At 33.4% G+C, this 10915-nt stretch overlaps 2 protein-coding genes across 2 annotated transcripts; one reads left to right on the top strand and one right to left on the bottom strand.

Annotated features, from left to right (window-relative positions):
• Positions 1–1047: 1047 nt before the first annotated feature.
• Positions 1048–3382, top strand: LOC110721354 (UPF0496 protein At1g20180-like). Its single transcript, XM_021900492.1, has 2 exons — positions 1048–1783; positions 2066–3382. The coding sequence occupies exons 1-2, from the start codon at positions 1705–1707 to the stop codon at positions 3205–3207; spliced, it is 1221 nt and encodes a 406-aa protein (XP_021756184.1). The 5' UTR covers positions 1048–1704; the 3' UTR covers positions 3208–3382.
• Positions 3383–5156: 1774 nt separating this feature from the next.
• Positions 5157–9105, bottom strand: LOC110721691 (protein Simiate-like). Its single transcript, XM_021900889.1, has 6 exons — positions 8731–9105; positions 8507–8555; positions 8033–8159; positions 6428–6498; positions 6275–6347; positions 5157–5671 (listed from the first exon to the last, which is right to left on the bottom strand). Exons 1-6 carry the CDS (start codon positions 8924–8926, stop codon positions 5558–5560), a joined length of 630 nt encoding a protein of 209 aa, XP_021756581.1. The 5' UTR covers positions 8927–9105; the 3' UTR covers positions 5157–5557.
• Positions 9106–10915: the final 1810 nt, after the last annotated feature.

Here is a 10915-nt window from a genome sequence, read left to right as displayed (position 1 = left end):
TCATATAGTAATCTCTAAGATTTCGTGAATTAACAAAATAAACTATCTTTCAATCATTAACAACCACAATTATGTAGATATTTTAATATATTATATAGTTTGATTAAAATAATGGGATTATCATATTGCTGGATAAGCTTAAAGCTTTGTATTTAACAGTAATGTTGCTAAAGATTACTCTTGGCGTGTGCCAAACTTTGATCCATTTTTATGAACCTAGGATTGTATGTACTTCTTGTTCACGTAATTTCAATCCAATGTCAACTTCTATTTTCCTCATTTTTTTGCTGTTTTTATATGGTTCTTGTTACTCCAAATGTTTCTAGTATATATCACGATTATTACTATTAGCAATTATATATATCCGACGTCATAAATTTAACTAATAAGACCCAATCATGTTAATTAGAATGATTAACTAAATTTAATGAAGTCATATTCGATGAATAAAATATCATTTAAAAAAGCAGTAATAGTTGTAATGTTTAAAAAGACCTAATCTAAAAAGAAAGAAATTGAACTTAATCATCCTATTTCAAGGAAAACAAACATATTTTTAGAAATCTATCATAGAAACATAAATAATTAAAATATAGGTAACCATTCCCTTTTTTGATTTTATGACCTTTTAAGTTGATCTTGATGGTTATGGCCAACAAACTCTTCAACATTAATTATTACCTTTTGAGCCTTACATGTTATGAAAAGGTTACAATCTATTATTATAGACAAATTGGGTATATTAGCTTTTAGGATCAAACTCACCTTTCTATTTCATACATAATATTCCCTCTAATATTTTTTTTAATTATAATTATTACGAGTATTATACTTTAATTTTACCGTTTTGACTATTTAATTAGATGTGTATTTAATATTGATTTTCTTAGTAAATTTTTAGCTATTTTGTTTAAAGATTTATACAAATTTAGCAAACACATTTTCAATATCTTACATATAAGAAAATAAAATTAAGCTTAAATGTAAATATATGAAAAAAGATTAAAAGTGGATGTAGAATAAAATTACAAACAAATATACCCAAAAATGAAGAACAATGTAAACAAGTTAATGGGACAAAAAACTTAATGACACAAGCTATATGACATCCGTATTATGGAGTATATTATAGGATGGTAAATTAACCTCATTTTAGTTGGGGATAAAATTTTTCATACGTGTGGATAAAACCGTTAGTTCTAGTTTTTATCTCAAGCTACTACTTTCATTTTCTTACAATAATAATACCTTCCACAGAACCTCTTTAGCTTGTCCAAAAGGCACACACAAAATAAATAAAAACATAACAGTAACAATAACTACTAAAAATAAAAGGAAATCCAATAGAATAAAACAGAATCATGCACCAAAATATAGGTGATTGAACAATAATACACGTATGATTACGTTATCGTGTAACCTAAGTCACACTAACAAATTATTTTTGTACAAGGCGGTGGGCCTTTGTATTTATACACAACTGCCAAACTAGTTTCTTGTTCTCTTCCACTTAATTCTCTCTTTCTCTTTCTCTCTCTGCCTAAAACATATATATATCAAGTTTAATTACCACTTTAAATTCATTATTATTGTAACCTTAACTACTAAGCTACTTATTAATAATAAGCTCTTAAGGAAATCAAAACCTCTCTCTTCCTTTTTCCCCCAAACATTTAAGACAAAAAATATTTTGATTCATTTACAATGAACAACGACATGCTTTCCTCAAAGAGCAACAAGATTTGGTGGTCCAAGGTTAAATCTTCATTTTCTTCAAAATATGGTAAGCACATGACAAATACTTCAAGATTTTTGTTTCATTCTATTAAATTCTTTGTTTCGAGGGAGGATTTTCTCCAATTACTGAACAACGAAGATCAAATCCCTCGTTTGATTTTTGATGTTATAGCTGATTCGTTCAATTATGGAGAGAATCCTGATCCGATGAGATAACATAACTAACGGAAAATTATTATAATAAATATGTATGCTTAATTATTATTATAATCTATCTTAGATCTTGAATGATGTGGTGCTAATAAGATTTTTGTTTTGTGTTTTGTAGGAAATTCAAGGAAAAAACTAGGGAAAGAGGCTAGCTTGTGTGGGAAGCTAAATGTGAATGAAGAGTACAAGGGAGTATTTCGAACACAATCATACATGGAAATTTGGAGCAAAGCTCAAATTCAGCTAACAGGATTACAAAATCCAACTTTAGATGACAAGCTTTCTTCTTCTCCTTTAACATCACCTTCACCTCTGTCTTCGTCTCCGCCTCCGTCTCCATCTTCCTTAACTTCATCATCTCCGCCTCCCTTTTACACGCATCTCACGGAACTCCTCCTAGAGCCGCGACAAGAGGCTGTGATTGATCTCATAAAATCGTCGAATCTTCAAACCCTTCTTGTTGACTACTTTGATGCAAGCCTTGAGGCTAGCAATATATGTGAATCTCTCCTAAAAGGAATCCATAAAACTCGGTCTAACCACCGGTTTATCAAAAGGGTGCTCAAGTTATCTGAGCAAGGAGATGAACAATGTCATGAATTACTACTTCAAGAATTAGCTTCCTTCGCAAGCTTAAGCAATCCTTTGTTAGAAATCATTGATGGCACGGTAGACTTTCGTATGATCCATGAAAATTACTCTCATCTTCTTCGAAAGTTGACCTCAAGGAAGAGGAAAATCAAGAGAAGGGAGAAATTTACGCGGTTATATAAGAAGGCAGCTGGTTATGGATTTGTGATCACATACGCGGTGTTTGCTATCGCGTTGTTAGCCTTAGCAATGCATAGCATGGTAGGACTATTAGGGGCACCAGCCTTATTATTGCCATTGTCGAAGGGTGTGATGAAGAGTGTACACGGTGGAGGATCGCTTAAGACGAGCTTCCTTAAGCACCTAGGGTCACAACTAGATGTCGCGGCTAGGGGGATTTATACCTTTATCAATGACTTTGACACGGTAGGGAGGCTCGTGACACGGCTGCACGATGAGGTTGAGCATAAAAGACAGGTTGCTAAGATGTGTGTGAGAAATGGGAGGAACCATGAAGTGATTAGGGAAGCACTAAAGGATATTCAGTTGCACGAACACGGGTTTGAAGAACAAATGGATGAGCTAGAAGAACATATTTACTTGTGCTTCTTAACTATAAATAGATCAAGAAGATTAGTTCTTCAAGAAATATTAGCCCCTTTGAGTTGATACCACAATGGCAGCATTATAGCAATATCTCTGCTCGCGCTAGCTGCTTAGTGATTCTTTGGATAGAAGTTAGCTAGCTAGTAGGACAATTTTTTCATTGATGTAGTTACAAAAACAATACAATTCTTGATTTTTATTTATTCATTTATTTATTTATTTATTTAACGCTAGTTAGTTAGAGTAACATTTGATTATATTGATGATTTATGTAAACTAGTGTAAGTGTGTAGCACATAAAAAGATTTTATTCTTTTTTTGATTGTTCGATTTTGGATCTAGGAATTAAATGTAATACTACAATTTTTTCACAGAGCATTTCTCAGTAGATCTATCACAAGTTTTGCTTAGTTGCCAATCTTCCTAGTGCACGTAGCATCATATTCTGCCTTTGGAGAAACTAGCATATAGATGAAGAAAGTGACCTCAACACAAGATCATCTAAGATCATATATATACTTAGAATGCTTGGAGTAAGATAGGGGGGCCGAGCCACCATGAGGGTAGCGGGAGGAATGGAGTTTAGAGAAAGATACGAGCGAGGTGGTACAAAGGATGGGGTATAATAGGGATGGTTGAATGAAAGGGATTGCTATGTTTATTTTGGGGTAGTCTATGATATATCAGCCTTAGGGGATAGTGGGAAATTATAGTTACTCTTTTGAAAGATACAAGTATGTTATAATTAACTCCACACCATTCTTATTCCCCTTCAACAACCACCAACTTCACCTATTTTGTTGCTTTAAATTTGTTTCATATCAACTCTTTTAATTTATTGGAATACTTCCCCTTGAAATTATCATGTGTTTTGGTAGAATTATTTATCCCCTCTCTATTTTTATGACACTTTAAACAATGGTAAGTGTTTTTGGCATTAAATCCATCCAAGTGTGGTTCCAAAAATAATGGGAAAATGTGGATGCATGTCATACATCGAGAGATAAAACTAGATCTATGAGAAATTGAAAGTGTTTCTTGACCAACAGGATTTCTTACAAGAGTTGTGGAAACTAATAGAGTTGCTGGTTGGACAACCTTTTTTTTTTTCTTTCATATTTTGATAAGTAATCAAGCATTACCATTAAATAAACCTAAAGATATTTACAAAGTTAAAGACAACAGCAAAGAACAAAACAATCAAGATAGATTCTTGAGGACAACCCAAACAATTCAAATATATATATATATATATATATATATATATATATATATATATATATATATATATATATATATATATATATATAATAAAGGTCCTAAGCTAGTCATTCTATCTTATTTCCTCCTCTATTTAGTTGACGCGTTGGATTTAGGCACACATATTAAGGAGAGAAAAGCGAATGATAAAAACAAGTGGAGTAGACTAGTAAATACAAATTATAAAACTTATTTTAAAAGAAAACGTGTCAACTAAAAATAAACTTTCTAAAAAAAATATATGTCAACTAAAAAAAAAAAAAAGAGGTAGTATAATATTTCAAAAGTCATACTATTTTATAATGTTAAGAAAGATTTGTTACTTTTCCAATATTACCATAGTATAAAATAATCCAGGTTGATTATTTTAAAGAAAATAAAAACTTCGTATTTGATCAATACAATTAAATACTCCATATGCAATTTTGTCAGGTTCTTAAAAATAGACGAACTATCGACTATGCAACAACTAGTCTATGACACGAGGGTATATAGTGCACACAATCAAGCCCAATTTATTATGCAAACATACACGTTAAAAAAAAAAAAAAAAACAAGCTAGGAGCAATATACTTGGTATATCCTACTCTAGAAAGCATGATGGATACTCCATAACAACATTTTGAACACTCCATTAACAAACGGGTTTTGATTATTAAGCAATATACTTTTGTGTACGAAATCTCAGCCAAACATTAACATTAAAATACATCGATATGATAAGGATTATACTTTGAACATACATGCAATTCTTTTTGAACGTGGAGGAAAAACTTCTTCAGAACACGTATACAAATACAATGAATAAAACAAATTCAAGACACAAAAAAAAAAAAAAAAAAAAAAAAAAGGAGAAAAAAAAAAAACCTTCAACAAAACAATGTTATCAATATTTCTTATGCTAGATTTATTCAAGTTACATATACAATATAAAGGAAATCATACAATAACATAGAAGGATTCGAGATTTGGTCACCGTGGGCCTAGTCCTAGATCTGATTCTTATGGCTTCAACGTCTAAATGTATCCCCCTTCAAGCTCTCAGCGTCTTCAAAACAATTAGAATGAGGTGCTCGGACCTGCTCTATGGTAGTTAGTGAGAGCTTTATGATCAGCTACAATTGCAAGGGATAAATCTAGCAAGAAAATAATGTTAGCTGAGATTTCGTAATTTCTTAAACTCATCAAAATCCACAAGCGTTTCCTTAATCTTCAGCCAGTCTCCTGGTCTTGGCATCACAATTGCGATATAACCTTCTCTTTCAGCCTGAAATATCGAGGTAAAAGGGAAGTTGAATCAGTAAGATTTTGTTGCATAACAAACCCAAGAAACCAGGTAATTCTGTACAATTAAGCAGTGTTTCTAATCAACTTTCAACCTAAACACATGACTCCAATCTATGTTGGTTAAAATATCAAATCCAAAAGAGTAACAATTTTACAAATGAGAATGACGCATATTAGACTATATTCGATTTAGATATATTTCCTACAAATAGCAACAGGTCAAGCAAGTAATGTTTGATGAGCCGCAAGGTGTGTAGTGGTGAAAATTTTATCCCACCTCCTGGACCAATGGCATGAGTTCAAACACTCAAGAAAGGGGAAGTGGAGTGAGAGCGAGGAGGACAGGGCAGGGCCGCAGGGGCTGGGTGATAAAACTGATAAAATGAGGGAGAGGAAGGAGGGGGGGAGGGGGGGGGGGTTCATTATGCGGGCTATACCTGAGGTACATGGCTTATCCCATCATTTAAAAAATCAAAATTTAAGTTCAACGATAGTGAAGAATGATAAGCACAGTCCTATGTCATTTATACCACAGGACACAGGTTATAAAAAACAGTAGAAAAGCATATTACTGAATTCTCACCGATGAATTAAGCAGGTCTGGATTCTCAATTAGTTTATTATTGACTTCAAGCAATGGCCCTTTGACACAACACCTGTTCATGACACAGCCTACTCGTTATTATCAAGAGGCAAGATAAGGCAGAAGAGAAGCAAGAAGCAACCAAAAACTTACCTGACAGTGTAGGGGACATCACCACTATGGACGTTGCACAAAATACTATTTGGTTGAAAGTGTTGAGCATTCTGCACAAACAAATTGTTCAGGTGAAGATCAACTAATTGCATAATATCACATTGTATTGGCATTGTCTTTTATTTTAACTATCCAACAAAAGATTGATCTATGCATCACTTATTTTAACAAATAGCATAAAAAAAATAACAAAATCATCACAGCCTAATGAGCAAATATGCTTAAAGTATCATAGTGATCTGTGGGAATTGGCAGAATGTCCAGAACCTGGAGCAGAATTCGGATAGATCATCAACAAGTTCAACCGACGAAAGTCTTGGATTACTCTCCATATGAGAAGCTAGGAAGGCACAACATGACGAAACCCCTACCCCTGATGATTAGGGCTTCAAGGGACTACTGGCTGCATGTCACATATTTTGTGCCTAGATACCGGTATAACAAATTCATTAAGAAGACTAAATTTGTTGCATATTTGTGGGCTAAACTAAGTTGATAGCTAATGAGTGCATGGTCCATATTACATTTGTGCAATATTGAGTTATGAACTAAACTTACAGAACAGTTCAGTCACATAATTTACAACATTTGCTAGTCCATACTCTTCAAGGGACCGACAAAAGAAGTTCAATTTACAGGGACTGAGAAGGAGAGTATTCTTCCTTTTGGTTTTTATACGAAGTAGCTCATAAGCCTTTATTTCACTAAAGAAACAAGCCACTTAAATTAGGTGTATTTTACGAAACCAATGAACTTGCAATCTGTAACTATTTCATTTTGAAAGTTCTCCTAGAACTTGGCAAAATAAGATACTGTACCAGCGCAGTTAAAATCGAAAGTTTTTTACACTGTTATTTGACTTATTCATTGTAGTCCGCTATGCTTTCCCATCAAAAAGTATGCACTTCACAAAAGCTTGTAGGGGACTAAGTTAATAAGTGATTAAACTATTGTGTTTATGCAATACATCTTCATGTCCAACATTATGAGAGTTGGGTCCTAAAATGCATGAACTTGAATACAAGTAGTAGACTTGGGAGCACGGATCTAAGAGTCAAACACCAAACATTCTAAATTCAGCATTCATGTACAAAATTACTGGAGTCCAAAGTTGCACTATTGACATATTCATAAGGATACTTTCCTTTCTCATACATGTATATGTAACACTAGAAAGAACCAAAAATTTCAATTTTGGACAAAACCGAAGGTCCCAAGTATCCTTATCCACTTCAACAAAGATTCTTGAAATGGAATAAGGAGTCCAAGCATCATTTTTGACATTAGCAATACAGATTTATCCCTTTCTACAGCCAGCCCCAACTCAATCTCTATGATTGATATAATGATTTACAATACTTAACTATTTATTCTATTGATTAGCAGGGCAGAAAGAAGGCCCGCATAGTGTTCAACGACATTCTTACTCGCCCTTGTTTAGAGATCGAGAAAAAAGCTTCTGATGCTTCCTACCCAAATCCTTAACCTTTTTTTCCAGCAAAAAACATGGCTACTATAATATCAACATAACAAGAACCTAATATGTAATGTAAGTATGCACAAAACACAAGCTAATTTCGATACCTTCTTGCGCTTCCCTGAGACCTTCAATTCGCTACGATCAGACTTTCCAACATTAAAATCTACAGAGGTAACACCTCCTTCAGCCTGAAGAGCTACATGGGTTTTTGCCAACCCAATCACACATAACCTGTATTATAATTTCCAAAAACACAACAAAGTTATCTCAACACAAAATATCATAGCTCATTCTTCCAATAAAAGCAATAAGATTAAAAGACAATGCACTTATGCACCTTTGATCATTCAAATTTAATTCAACTAACCAACAACTTATACTTTAGCAAACTATTTTTTTGCACAATCATAATATTATTAGCATCAATATATAGTTGTAAATAACTCCCACTCAGATTCAGTTTAGTATACTTGTACTCATTTGGATTTAGTTGTCACATCAATAGTACGATAAACATAATCGACGCGACTATTAATTCCCGAGAGTGAGAGCACATTAAATAATTGACAAAAGCATACCCATTAGCATGACGATACACATATTGATCATGCCCTGCCTTCATAAAATCTGAATGTGTAAACATATCACAAACTATTATAAACCCATCAAAATAAAATCACAACTTTCTCAAATTAATTAACAAAACCCAATTGAAATCATCTTTAATTCTCCATTAACGAATCCCTTTTTATGAATTTAACCCAAAATAAATGAATAAAATAGAGAGGTTTGAGAAGCTAACCAAGGGCGAAATAGCGAACAAAGTTGGTTTCAACAGCGGAAGGAGGATAAAGGGGAAGAGTGGAAACATCAGGTTGAAGTAATTTCTTCAATTCATCATCTTCTTCTTCAACTTCAAATTTAATTTGTTGTTGAAGTAGAGGTTTTAGAGGGGAATTAGTGAGAGAATTAGGGAGGTAATCAGCAGTTTCTGTCATTGTTTTTGTGAAAACCAACTGCGGCGAGATGATAGCGGATGCAGGACAAACAACAAACCCCCTCGTGGGACTGTTCTGCCGGTTTGCTTAAATTTTATTATTTTATTTACTCTTTTAAGATTAGAGATTTATAAATGGTGGACCAACTTATGTAATGGGGTTTGGTTTTGGTTTCCCCTTGGACTATCAATACCCGTTAGTGTCTCTAATGTGGATATGTTTGACCCTTGTACTATCGAACAGAGCCCATTGTGATGTTATAAAATCTAGTTTTAATTAGTAGCAAACCTAATTAAACTACTCATGGATTATAAGTTGGTTTCTAGCAAAATACTACCGACTCTACAATGTTGTAGACACTAACTAAGATTAGATGTAATATTGAGCTTAGCTATCTTGTGAGGTTTTTCGAGTTTGGCTTAAGTAGTTTTTCATGATATAATGAGCAATATTATGACTTTTAAAAGTTTGTCAATACATTACTCTAAGTCTTTGACAACTAATGTTTTTATCAAATAAAAATTATAAAAGGTTGGTATATTGACAATCACAAACTATTGGGTGCGACTCGCATCCAATAGTTCGTGTGGCAGCCTCTTTCTTCTACAAAAATCCCCCTTCCCTTCTTTTACCGGACTTTCTCTCTACTCCCCTGCTCCGCCATTCTTCCCGGCGTCTTCGCCGAGTATCGCCTTCAGAGGCGTATTTAGGATGGGTTCAAGTGGGTTCATTGAACCCACTGACTTTTTTGGAAATTATTTTATTTTATTTTCTTTATTTTATTTTTTATAAAATAAACCGTAAAAGAATGGATAGATAAAATTTTGCTTACATAACTGATGTGGGAAATGCAGCGTCGCCTAGTGGTATTTTAATGTTTATTTTTTGTGCGCCTCTTTAGTTACTAAGTCAGGGGTTCGATTCCAAGCACACTCATTTTTTAGCCTTTTTAATACTACGTATTTTTTTTCCCTTTTTGTTCCAACTATTTCTCTAAACTCCCAATATTTGAACAAACTCATCAAAGACTAAAAAAATCAAACCCCGTTATTCTAACTGTAATTTCTTCTCCAAAGTATATGAAAACCCGAATGCTTTATTTTATAACCTGAAATTTTTGTAGAACCTTTTTTTCGGTAACTATATATATTACATTGTATTAAGTTATATGTTAGTCCTTATAATCCGGATTTAGATGTATCTATTAAAATTTAATTTATACTTCCTACGTTTTTTTTTGAATTGCAACATTTGTACCCACTCCTTTGATCGGTTTTTTTTTTCTTTTTTTTTTCATATGTTGAAAAATATATATATAGTCAAGTGAAATTTTATTGGATTCATTTCGAATAATATTTTTATGATATCAACTATTTCAAATTTTTACAAAATTTTACTTACGAAATTTTAGTTATAGAATAAGCATTAGCAATCGTGAAATCACCAACGTTACAATTAAAAATATGGAGGACCTATATATTTTTTAACGATTCTGAACCCACAAATATTTTTTAACGATTTTGAACCCACACTACGCCACTGATCCCCTTGCACCATCGATCAGGATTACATCCCATGAAATCTCGTACAAATGATTCGAAAGATCGTTAATAACTAATTTACATTCTGAGAAGAGTAAATTAAATACTCGTTGAGTTCGAAAGATCATCGATCTCTAGAATGCTCGATGAATTCGGCTGATTTTCCGACTTTGGTGGTGTATTGAAGTAATTGAATGTAGTAACCTTCAAAATCGGTGAAGTTTTGCTCGAATTTTAAGATTAAATACTCGTTTTCTTCTCTCTCCTCGTGGTCTCCGCCATAGCTCAAGCTCCCACCGAATCTCCGGCAGCATCTCCTCCTACCATGGTCGCATCTCCCGCTGGATCTCCTCTCTATTTACCACCATGGATGCAGGCTGTAATTATTAGGTGAGGTTGGCTGGGTAATTGCAGTGGCTGGTTAATTGTGGTGGCTGGTTAATTGCGG

This window comes from Chenopodium quinoa, unplaced genomic scaffold, assembly GCF_001683475.1.
Source record: "Chenopodium quinoa cultivar QQ74 unplaced genomic scaffold, ASM168347v1, whole genome shotgun sequence".
Lineage (NCBI taxonomy): Eukaryota > Viridiplantae > Streptophyta > Magnoliopsida > Caryophyllales > Amaranthaceae > Chenopodium > Chenopodium quinoa.
Note: the sequence above shows the minus strand (reverse complement) of the source record. Positions and strands in the feature narration are given on the sequence as shown.

Bases quoted from the DNA above. Each gene is read 5' to 3' on its own strand.
- LOC110721691 (XM_021900889.1), bottom strand. From the start codon at position 8,926: ATGACAGAAACTGCTGATTACCTCCCTAATTCTCTCACTAATTCCCCT. The intron at 8,160-8,506 runs GTATGCTTTTGT...ATTATAATACAG, and splicing joins GTGTATCGTCATGCTAATGG to GTTATGTGTGATTGGGTTGG. The intron at 6,348-6,427 runs GTAAGTTTTTGG...TGTCATGAACAG, and splicing joins GATGTCCCCTACACTGTCAG to GTGTTGTGTCAAAGGGCCAT.
- LOC110721354 (XM_021900492.1), top strand. From the start codon at position 1,705: ATGAACAACGACATGCTTTCCTCAAAGAGCAACAAGATTTGGTGGTCC. The intron at 1,784-2,065 runs GTAAGCACATGA...TGTGTTTTGTAG, and splicing joins TTCATTTTCTTCAAAATATG to GAAATTCAAGGAAAAAACTA.